Source organism: Pristis pectinata, chromosome 5 (genome assembly GCF_009764475.1).
Source record: "Pristis pectinata isolate sPriPec2 chromosome 5, sPriPec2.1.pri, whole genome shotgun sequence".
Lineage (NCBI taxonomy): Eukaryota > Metazoa > Chordata > Chondrichthyes > Rhinopristiformes > Pristidae > Pristis > Pristis pectinata.
Genome location: NC_067409.1, coordinates 98,330,791 through 98,342,929, shown reverse-complemented (window position 1 = coordinate 98,342,929; position 12,139 = coordinate 98,330,791). Strand labels below are relative to the sequence as shown.

Here is a 12,139-nt window from a genome sequence, read left to right as displayed (position 1 = left end):
TAATAAAAATAACACGAATTGTTAATTATGCATCTAACTTTGCCAGGAAACCTGTTGACTGGGAAGATGAATACATCTGATCCCATATTTTACTAAACGGAATTACCGCCGTGTGGCCAATGGGGATAGACCGTGGGTGGTACTTCCGAGAGATTCTGGTGGTTGTGCATCTGTTTCCTGCGATTGAAGCCCCGGAACAGTTGTAGTAATTTTGCACGAGGATGCATTTGCAGAATTATATGTAATTTTTTATGTCTCAGAGTCCGTTTCAAGCGTAATGCATTGATTTGTGAAGCTTAGAGAGAGGGAATTCTCTTTAAGGTAAGGAGAATGGACAAAGTGATGTAACTACAGGTGGAATAAATGTGGAGTAAAGCAATTAGACGAGGAGAGGACTTATCCCTAGTTCCCTGACCACGTTTAAAAACAATCAACATCACGAACTCAGCTTTGTTTTAAGGGGGCTTGTTATTTGCATAAATTGCCTGCTGCTTTTGGCTGCTCCTCAAAATCATACATAATTTTGTATAATTTTGACATTGAGGTCGTGAAAATACTTTATACGTGCATGATTATTTTCTTCTTGCCTCTTTCGTCGTCGTCCCTCCCGCCCCTCTCCCCCGTCTATTTGTTGTAACTGATCTTACCTGGGGGTCAGGCAACGTGATTGCGATTTTCTGCCATGTTGTTTCACAGCCGTATGTTTCGCACGATCTATTGGTTATCAAATGAAATAGGTGTTGAAATATAACATTATTTATTGCTGGTCGTTTAGAGCTAGGTCCTATTTTGATTTAGGAAACAGTAATTTTCAAATGTTTACCATAACATAAAGCTAACTTCCCACTCCAGATTCTGTTTTGATCATGCATGAGTTGCTCTATAACTTGGAACAGAGTTTCCTTAAAATTGCTTCGTTGTGTAATATAGCTATATTTGATTTTATTTTAGGAAAATTTTGACATTTCTATGTAGGTCACTAGATGGACTGGTGCTCAGCAATAGCATTTTAAAGGAAAGTATATGAAGCAGGGAACAGTGGAATGTGGAACACGTTCTGAAGCATGTTCTCCATCCAAAGTATTGTTGATTTACCCACTAGAAGAACTTGAAGGGTAAATCCTTCAGTTGCTGATACGGAGGTGTACATCGAACAACAGTACAAAGTTCAGTTCTCAAGTTGTCTCAGCCAGTACTACTCACTGTCAGCTAAAGGTACAATCACCTGATCTCCTTCCTTCTTACAGTCATCATCTGGAGACCGTTAATTTGGTTCAGCTATGATCCAATGCTCTTGCTGACTTCTCTGGGACATCTGGGAACCATTGGACATCCAAACAAAAGGAGGGAGTCAGTGCTGTCAATTCCATGTTAATTAAAGAAAAAAAGGAAATTCAAATGACAAATTAGAAATAAATTAGTATTCACATTGGACACAAAACAGAAATGAAGAATTAATGAAATTTCAGTTTTTAGGCTTTTTTCTCTATTTGGTGTCCAAATATGATGCTGCCTCCTTACAATGTGACAACTGTGCCATGATGTATGACAGGACATCATCTATATACATGGGTATTCTTTTTTGTTCTCAGTTGGATGTGAAAGATAGTATAGCACTATTCTAAAGAAAAGCAAGGAAGCTATCCTTGGTGACTTGACCAGTATTCACCCCTCATTCATCATTTGTAAAATGGACCATCTGGTCATTGTCATTTTGCTATTTGTTGGGAGCTTACTGTCTGTCACAAATTGGCTACTGTGATCCCTATATTACAACAAAAATGGCAACTCGGATGTACTTCATTGACTGTAGTGTGTGGCTGGAATATAGAATGCACTGTCTGTAGATCTGGTGGAGGCAGGTTCCATTGTGGCCATCAAGAATGCATTTTATAAATGTGTGAAGAAATGAAATTACAAGGCTATGCAGAAAGGGCCAGGGGATAAAACTAGTAAACAGGTCTGGTAGAGGGTAGCATGGACACAGTGGTTCAGATGGCCTCCCTCTATGCTATATCATTCCATGGTATTCCGAAATGCATTGTATTAACAAGAGTGTTACTTTAAATCATTGTAAATCTTTGTTGTACTTTGGCTCAGTCTGTTGTTTCTTTAAACAATTTATGTGCAGCAGGTGTAGAAGTATATTCAAAGAAGTAGCTTCAAGTTCCTGGGCATCAACATCTCAGGGGATCTATCTTGGGCCTAACACATTGATGCAGTCATGAAGAAGGCATGCCAGCGGCTCTACTTCCTTAGGGGTTTGAGGAGATTTTATATGACTCTTGCAAATTTCTACAGATATATGGTGGAGAGCATTCTGACTGGTTGTACCACTGTCTGGTACGGAGGCTCCAATCCACAGGATTGAAAGAGGCTGCAGAGGGTTGTAGGCTCAGCCAGCTCCATCACAGGCACAACCCTCTGCACCATCGAGGACATCTTCAAGAGCTGGTGCCTCAAGAAGGCAGCTTCCACCATTAAGGACCCTCACCATCGGGGACATACCCTCTTCATGTTACTACCATCGGGGAGGAGGTACAGGAGCCTGAAGACCCACACTCAACATTTCAGGAACAGCTTCTTCCCCTCCACCATCCGATTTCTGAACGGTCCATGAACCCATGACCACTATCTTGTTATTCTTCTTTTGCACCATGTATTTATTTTTGTAATTTATAGTAATTTTTATGTCTTGCACTGTACTGCTGCCACAAAACAACAAACTTCACAACATATGTCAGTGATAATAAACCTGATTCTGAATCTACCTGTGCAGTAGTTAAGCAGGATCTGGTTAGTCTTGATGAATGACATTTTAAGAATGAATTTTGTTTCTTTTGAAGGAGATCATGTCATTTCATCCGGGACGAGGTGGAGTTGCGCACACAAGCCAATGCACCATCCCTAAAGTTGGGGGACCTCGAGGTCGGGGAACCACTGGAACCAGAATGCCTCAGCAGAACTATCAGTCTCCAAATTTTCAACCTCCCCACCCACAGCAGCCGCCACCGTTCTTCCCCTATGACCAGCAAGTCGCCCCTCCACCTCTGCCTCTGCCACCCCCTCCTCCTCCTCCTCCTAGATTTCCAAACCCTCCGAGCACGGCTTACGTTCCTCCCAGCTTCATGCCCTACCCGCCCAGTGTTCCCCAGGCCAGCAATCTGGACGCACGTCAGAATGCCATCCAGCCGTGCCCCACGCGCCCGCGAGCTCCTTTTCCCAGCCCTCCAGTACGCCAAGGGTTCCCTGGGGTGCCTTGCTTTACTCAAACGCCCCCTTTGCCAAATGCAGCAACCATGGTCCTGGGTGCCCCCGATAGGCAAGCTGGTTTCCACCAGATGATGCCGTCAGCGCCGACTCAGCCCCCTCCACCCCTCATTCCGCCCCAGCAGATGAATTATCAGGCTCCATACCCGATGGGTTATTCACAGCATTACCCACTTCAGCAGTTTGCCGGCAGCTATCCTCCGACTTCCGGCTACCAGCAGGGTCCCGTCTCCACGGTCCACCAGCAGAATTCTGCGTCCCACCCGCCCGACCACTTCCACCACAAGCAGCCCTACCCTGCCAAAAAGTCGTCGAGTGGGCGACGCTCGCCGGAGCGAAGCCGTCACCACGAGCACCACCGCCGGGGTCATGGCGACAGGAGCCACAGTGAGAGGCGCAGGTCGTCGTCCCGTGGAGAGCGCAGGACGAGGAGCCCGGAACGGTGGAGGGTGGAGACCATTCGCCGCAGGTCCAGTCGCGAATGGGGGAGATCTCCTCCTCGGCACAGGGACCGTGATCACAGCAGGTCGGGAACTTAAGTTTTGTTTTGAACAGAGGGACCATTGCAATGCTGGAAATTGTTAGTGAGGTCTTGCTGTGCCCAGTTTGACTGCTGTGCTTCCTGCATTGCAACAGTGGCCAGAACATCATTGGTTCTAAAGCAATTTGGGATGTGACAGGACATATGCAGGTCTTTATTCACCCCATGCAGTTAATTAGCTAGTTTCCGAAAGAGGTTAAAATTATTTTAATGACATTTTGAATCTGCTGCTTTGTAGCCAAGGTCTTACAAATGAGGAAAATAGCTTAAAAAGCAAAATTTAATTAAAGTGATTACTGAAAGGTGGATTATTATTGAACCAGGATTATATACTTCACAGTTTGTAATATTTGGAGTGGAATAGGTAATTTATATAAGCAAACTAGCACATAGATTAATAAATGTATTGTTTTATGCCCTTTTCAAAACATATTGCTACTTTCAATTATAATTTAATAAGGATGGCCTGGAGGCAGTGTCAGATGGTAGGCTGCCAAAATCCAGATTCCTTAACCATGACTAATCTTTTGACGTTTTATTGTGTTGCAGTAGGGAGGTAGAACAACCTTTTGATAACTATTTACCGGAATGTTTATATTCTCTAAGATGTTTCTTTTTCAGTTTTATTTCAATGTGTTATCTGAGTTTTTTCATGTGAAATTGAAGACTGTGACATTAGATTTTGACCAGGTAAGTGCTTTCTGTTGCAGTTTATTATACATGCTCACAGGCAGGCTATGGGCTTGTTCATCTGTGGTGTGGGAAGGCTTGAAAATGTGTGTAGCCTCAAGGAGACAACCATGGATATAAAGCCTAATCATGATCAAAGTAGTTCAGTACTTCAAACAAGTACTTAGTTTCAATGGCCCACTTTGCTTTTAACTTCAGGATGTACAAAGTTTTGAAAGGGGAACAGATTCATTGATTTTCAAACTGACCTGACCTTGGATCATGTATGTTGACATGCTGCATGACAGCAAAGACATCGCTGCTGAGCCTAGTGCTGCACTCAGCCCATACTGACAGCAGAGGTGGAGGTTCAAATTTAATTGAGGTTTGGTGCTCGCTGCCTGAACTGAGTATCGCTCATTGATTTTGGGCTTGATCTGTTGTTGGACTGTGTTTGGACATTCAACTAGAAATTCCATTAAGGTGTTGACAACTGAGAGAGTGCAATTTAGGTGAATATGTGTGGGAATTAGAAAATCCATGTAAGAATGTTTTTTTTATTTTCTATTGTGATGTTATGAAGAGCTCATACTTCCCTGTGATATTGGCCCCTCCTAACTTTAAGATGAACTAAATAAGGCATGGTAGTGTAGCAGCCAGCGTAACGCTATTACAGTGCCAGCGACCCGGTTCAATTCCGGCCACTGTCTGTAAGGAGCTTGTATGTTCTCCGTGAGCCTGCGTGGGTTTCCTCCGAGTGCTCTGGTTTCCTCCCACATTACAAAGACGTACAGGTTAGGAAGTTGTGGGTGTGCTATGTTGGTGCTGGAAGCGTGGCGACACTTGCAGGCTGCCCCCAGAACACTCTACGCAAAAGATGCTTTTCACTGTGTGTTTCAATGTACTTGTGACTAATAAAGAGATCTTGTCTTATCTATCTTATTTTGCGTTTCTCAGGGAGAGGCACAAACATCGTGATACCTACAGGTCCCCATCCTATGAAAGGCAGCACAGACGAGAGCGGAAAAGGACACGCAGGTGAGATTTTCTCATCTCTTCTTTCCCATTCCTTCAAAAGTGTTTTTGACGTTGTTTAATCATACCACTGTCATCAGCCATGCCCTTGGCTGCCATGGCCAAAGGACAAACCTCACTGTCCATCTGCCATAAGATGCTTCTTAATGAACAGCTCACTTGCCCAGCTACCTTCTTAAATGGCTTGATGTCATTGTTTTTGAAAGCTCTCCTATGAATCCCTTTGCAGTGTACTTTTGGCAAAGGTGCCTTTATCGGTGTGAGCTGTTTATTCTAAACCTGTGACGGGACAAGTCTTTTATTGCTGTGATTTTGCTGGCTGTCTACCTCTGGGCCACGCTGTTTGTTCTGTTGTGGTCGTGGATACAGTCTTATGAGCCCAGCCCCCAGCATCTCTTTCAAAGCACAGCCTAGGAGTCATTTTAGTGCAGTCAGGCTGCTGCATTCACAGGAGGTTTTGATAGCTGTGGAGGTCCCATCTGGAGGCTCAGTATCTGCTAAAAATGTGGATGGTATTACAACTGTGTATGTCTTTGACACTCACAAATAGTAACACTTAAAATCCATTTGAAAGAGAATTTAGTCATGATATTATCCTGGGAGAACACACGGACATTGTTTCAACAATCCTAGTTGCTTTTTCCTGGGAACAGATCACTCCCATTCGTTTGAACGTGGACTGCTGTGTTATTGTCAGGTTTAACACAGCATAGATTTTAAGATGATGTAATTATCAAAATAAAGTGTTGCATTATTACTTTTGAAGTTGCAGTGTGATTGTTATCATTATTCATTTATTACATCCTTGGCTTAGTTATGGAAGCAGATCTAATGTTAATGTCATGCTCTTTTGTTTTTGATATTGTTGCAATGGGACGTTCATCATTGTATCTATCCCGTCAATTCTTCTTAACGTTTTAAACTCCTCAAGTGGATCACCCTTTGAATATAGGAAAATGAGCCATAGTTATACAAAGTCCCCAGAATTGACTGTCTAAACATGTAATTTTTTTAGCATCTGCTGTACTATGCATATTTTTTTCTTTGAAAGTCACTTTCACTTTCCAGGGCGTGTAATGAGTATTTGGTTGGAAAGACAAGATTTTTCATGTTCCAAGCCTTGAAAGCAAATGAGATATTTCTGTGCTTTTTGTTGAAGCCGCTCAAGTAGTAGAGAAAAGAAACGACTTCACTGGGAGGGCGAGAGAGACCGAAGATCTGGGCACAGTTCAAGTAAGGAGAAATCTCTTCCAACCGCTCGAAGCAAAGAGGCAGAAGAGATCACCTTTGCTGAAAAAATTGAGGAAGAGCGAGAGGAGGAAGACTTGCTAAATACAAAGCCAGTTTGGATAAGATGCACACACTCTGAGAATTACTATTCCAGCGATCCCATGGATCAGGTGGTAAGGTGCTTGATGTATTGCAGAGGATCACAAAGTGTTAACAAAGCACAAGCCCTTAAAGTCCAAGAGGTCGACACATACATTTGTTCTCTGCACAATCTCCTCCCAACCTTATTCTTATTGTACCACCAAATCCATCTATTCCTTTCTCCTTATTGTTCCTTTTCACTCCCTTCGAAATGCATCCATTCTAGTTGCCTCAACCACTCCTTGTGTTGATGGATTCTGCAGACGGTGGCCACTCTCTGGGTAAAGTTTCTCCTGAATTCCCACTTGGATTATTAGTGATTGTGATCTCTAGTTTTGCACCACAGCCCCTCTCCCACCATATTCAAACATTTTCTCTCTGGCTATCTTGTCAAAATCTTAAATTTTAGGTCTCAGCCTTCTCTTTTATAGGGAAGAAAGACCAATTGGTCCAATTTTTATTGATGGGTGTAATTTATCAGTTCTGGTGTCAACTTTATATATTTCCTTCTGTCTTTTTTTAGTGCCCCTCTATTGTTATATAGAGAACAGGACAGTACACAGTGTTGTAAGTGTCCTTTAATGAAAGTTTTTATATGGTTGGTATAAAATATAATATTGAAAACTGTTAGCATAAGCTAAATTAAATAGCTTTTGCATTGAGCTGGCACATGCGCAATGGGCCAAATGACCCTGTTCTGTGCTGTATGGTTTGCTTATTTCTTTTTTTCATATTTTCTAGTGCTATTCAGCCCATGGAGTCATGCCAGCCAGCTCTCAGAGTAATCCCATCACTTCCATTTCCCCATTTATTTCCCTGAAACCTGTTGTCTCTCACATGCCCATCAAGTCCCCCCCCATCCCTGCCCCATCCCCTCCACCATCACCCCCCACCCCCAATTCTTCTATTACCTACACTAAGAGTAATTTACAGTAGACAATTAACCTACCAACCAGCACATTTTTGGGGTGTGGGTTGAAACTGGAGCACCTGGGAGAAATCCATGTGGTCAAAGAAAGATTGTGCCAACTCTACACAGCACCAGAGGCTGGGAAATGGAGAAGAATTAAGGGATAACAGTTTTGCAAGCACTCTTTCTGTTTATAGCTATGTAGAAAATGATTCACGTTTAAGGGTTTTGTATTAAAAGCAATGTTTAATGTTCCAGGGAGACTCTACTGTTGTTGGCACAAGTAAACTACGAAATCTTTATAAAAAGTTTGAAGAAGAGCTTGGGCAGAGACAGGAGAAGGCCAAAGCCGCTAGACCTGCCTGGGAACCTCCAAAATCCAAACTGGATGAAGAACCAGGTGAGAAAGCTTGATTTTACTTGACAATATATAGGCAAGTTCTCAAAAGACAGAAGATTTATTTGAATGGTTCTAGAATGTGAGGAGATTGGATAGAGCAGAGAAGGCAAAGAAGGTTTAATAGAGGTGCTTAATATCATGAGGATTCAGTCTGAATCAAGGGTGGATAACTTAGAAGGCAATAACATTTTTGTTGTTAGGCAATTGGCAAAAGGATGAGAAGCAAAATAAGGAAAAACTTTAAGTGCAGTGAGTGGTTGGATTTGGAATACAATATTGTTACCATGATTTGGCCTTATTGCTATAGGATGTGACCAATGGGATGGTAGAGGATCTTGGTAATTTCTATCTGTTTCAAAAGGTTCTGGGTGACCTCCTCACAAAACAGTGGGAGCACCATAACCACATAGTGCCAAGAATTTTCTGAACCAAGCTATGTTTTTCCTTTCTTCTCAGTCTATTTCATCTGCTGTGAGATGCGTGTTCCTAGCAGGTTATGGAAGCTGATGGCTGTAACCACTTTTAACTCCATTCATTCTGGACCTGCTTAAAGGAGAATCTGATAACCAATCCATTGTACACTATTAGAATTGTGCTTTGTTGTCACCTGTATCTCGCTTTAATAGTCTCAGTTTTGTAATAATACAATATTTTAGCCTTCTTGGTTTAAAGAGGACAGGATCTGCCAATCTGTCACATCTGTTGGATTGCTAACACTACAAAACAGACTATTTTACTGCTTGTGGGAACTTTCTGTGCACAAATTGGCTGCCCGATTTTCTACACTAGAACAGTGACTTGATTTCAAAGGTCCATCATTGTTTATGAAGTAAATGCTGCATAAAAGTTGCTTGGACATGCATGCCATTTCCTTTCGATATTTCTGAAACCATATGAAGCATTTTGTATTTTTCCATCACCCTCGTGATCTGTCATTAATTATAATGTTAATGTGAACTCTGTCACTCAAGAGGACAGCTCCAGTGACTCGGGCTGTGATTCCGATGATGACAGCAGTGGAAGCAGTACATGCAGCTCAGATTCCGAGATTATTGATGTCATCGAAGAAATCAAACGTCGAAAAGCACATCCTGACCGACTGCATGAGGAGCTCTGGTACAATGATCCAGGCCAGGTTTGTCAGCCTTTTCTCAGGTAGCAATACAGTACACAGTTGATGTGAACACTCAATGCCCAATGTCTTCTTTCCATGCTGTAGATTTTTATGAATCTGCGAGAAGGAACCCTCTCTCAGTGAAATAATTTCCTTGAAAATAGGATTTTTTTCAAGGGTCATGAATTTTCTGCAAAAATTAAATAGCCTGCTGAATTAAAGAAAACTGAAAATGAGGGAAAGATTCAGCAGGTCAGTCAGCATCTGTGGAGAGAGAGGAACAGAATAGGTCAGGTTGATGACTTTTCACCAGAACATTCCCAAAAAATTTCTCTTTTTTTTTCCCAGATTGATTAATTTTGTGGTTTTCTTAATTTTCTGAATTTTTTTCCAATAATTTTTCTTAAAATAATTCTAAAAGGGAATGGCTGACCCTTGCTGGATGCAACATGCCCTGACTTAAATGGGCCAAATTTGTAGGTTATATTTCCAGGCTTTGCACTGAGTAGTACCCTAGATTATGAGGAGTATGCTAAAAAATTAACAACCTGTGACTGATATGATTAACTCAGAAATAATGGTTTTACATTATTAGTGAAATATTTGAGACAAATAATTAATTAACTAGGTGGGGAAAAACTGTCAGTCAACTGCTTTTACCAATTTGCCTCCTTCTATTTCTTATTTTCTTTGTATGGTTTGTTCCTGGCTCACTGGGTAGTATGCTCACCTTTCAGAGGATTTCCTAGTTTCTCTCACTCTCAAGAGGCTTGAACAGAAAGATCTAGATTGGCATTCCTGGTGTGGTACTGAGGAAGTTCTGCATTGTTTAAGCTGCTACCTGTTAGATGAGACTTTACACTAAGGCCCTATCTGCCCTCTCAGTTGGACGTAAAAGAGTCTTAACTCACTGAAATGGCCTAACAAACCATTCCGTTTGGGGACCATAATTGCTGGGCTTCATCAGCCAGGTCTGCTTTCTGTGATTAAAGAAAAACTTAGTTAGAATCTTTGATTGCCTTATTAATGTTAAACTAAGATCATTTTATCCTTGTCAACTGGAATGAAAAGCCTTAATGTCGATTAATCTTTATAGTCTTTGTGTCCACATTTCCTTCATATTTGTCTCATGCACATCTCAATGACCTGGCACATTGATGTACACTGAGACTCATTGTTGTTCAGAGTTTAGTAAGGTGAGTTCATTGAGGTTTTTTTAGCACACATTTAATCTTCTGAAGTTTAATGGGTGTTTGGCCTTAAGTTTGGCCATACCAGTTTACTTGGTCACAGCAATCAAGATTTATCATTTGTTGACAGCTGCTTTTGTCTGACAGAAAATGTCAATATTGTGGTTAAGTCATTGCTAAGGTTCTAATAGAATGCATCTTTCACATGTGTAGCATCAGCAGTATATTTTTCCTTTTGTATTGAAGTTCTTGTTTAAAATAGATTTTCCCTTCTTCATTAATCCTTTCAAGCCTGTTTTACCATTTATGTTGTTCAAGCCTGATCCACACCTTAATTCCATCTTGGTTCTGAAAACCTCATAACAAAAATCTTTCAATCTTGGCTTTGAAATTTCCAATTGATTTCCAGACATTTCGTAGAGTTTCATATTTCTGCTGCCTCTTTTGTGCAGAATTACTCTTGGATCTGGATCTCATCCTGGAATGATTTCACCACAATGTTCTAAGGACTCAGTGAGATGATTAGATGTAAACACGATGTTGAATACAAAGGCAAGAAAAGGTGTTATAGCATAGTGATGAAACTACTGGGTTTGTAATCCAGGAACTTGGATTATAGACCAAGTGGAAATTACACCGTAGCATCTGGGGAATTTATGTTCAATAACTTAAATCTGGAATTAAAATGCATGTATCAATAAAAAGTGACCATGACTGTGTGATTGTCTTCACCACATGGACTTCAGATTGTGATACAGATGCCTCAGTTTTAAATTTTTAAATTTTTAAAATTTTATTTACAGCGTGGTAACAGGCCCTTCCGGCCCAATGAGTCCGCGCCGCCCATTTTAAACCCAAATTAACCTACCCATACGTCTTTGCGATGTGGGAGGAAACCGGAGCACCCGGAGGAAACCCACGCAGACACGGGAGAACGTACAAGCTCCTTACAGACAGTGACGGGAATTGAACCCCAATCGCTGGCGCTGTAATAGCGTCGCGCTAACCGCTACGCTACTGTGCAGCCCTAACTCTTTGAAGATAAGCTCTTGTCTTTATGAGAGTTGCCTTGAATTCGTCTACACTCTGAAAAGTAGGGGTTTAGCTTCAATCTCTCCTTGTTTGTACTTAAAATCATTTTATTTTTGTGGGAATTACTTTACTGCTCAGACTTGCTTCATGGGCAGTGGTATTGAGTACAAGAGTTGGGACATCATGTTGCAGTTGTACTAGATGTTGGTTATGCCACACTTTGGAGTTTTGTGAGCAATTCCGGTTACAACACCATAGAACGGATCTGGTAGTGCTAGAAAGAATGCAGAAGAGATTTCCCTGGGATGTTGCCTGGAATGGAGGGATTACAAGGAGAAATTGGATAGGCTGGGATTGTTCTCACTGGAGTGCAGCATGCTGAGAAGTGACCTTATAGAGGTTCATACAATTATGTGGGGCATAGATAAGGTAGATAGTCGCAGGCTTTTTCCTAGGGTAGGGGAGTCTAAAACTAGAGGACATAGATTTAAGGTGAGAGGGGAAATATTTGAAGGAGATCTGAGGGGCAAGTTTTTCTACACAGAGGTGGGGTGGATATATGGAAAAAGCTGCCAGAAGAGGTGATAGAGGCAGATACAGTCACAGC

At 41.6% G+C, this 12,139-nt stretch overlaps 1 protein-coding gene across 3 annotated transcripts in view; it reads left to right on the top strand.

The window, feature by feature from the left end:
* Positions 1-173: 173 nt before the first annotated feature.
* Positions 174-12,139, top strand: part of drosha (drosha ribonuclease III) — a 106,618-nt gene continuing 94,652 nt past the window's right edge. For 2 of the 3 annotated variants that reach the window (XM_052016702.1, XM_052016703.1), the window contains exons 1-6: positions 186-321; positions 2,847-3,796; positions 5,438-5,518; positions 6,675-6,918; positions 8,055-8,196; positions 9,168-9,331. In XM_052016702.1, the coding sequence (XP_051872662.1) occupies positions 2,853-3,796; positions 5,438-5,518; positions 6,675-6,918; positions 8,055-8,196; positions 9,168-9,331 (1,575 nt within the window). In that variant the 5' untranslated portion in view covers positions 186-321; positions 2,847-2,852. Of the gene's footprint in view, positions 322-2,846; positions 3,797-5,437; positions 5,519-6,674; positions 6,919-8,054; positions 8,197-9,167; positions 9,332-12,139 lie in introns of all 3 variants that reach the window. The other variant, XM_052016701.1, reaches the window with a different exon arrangement.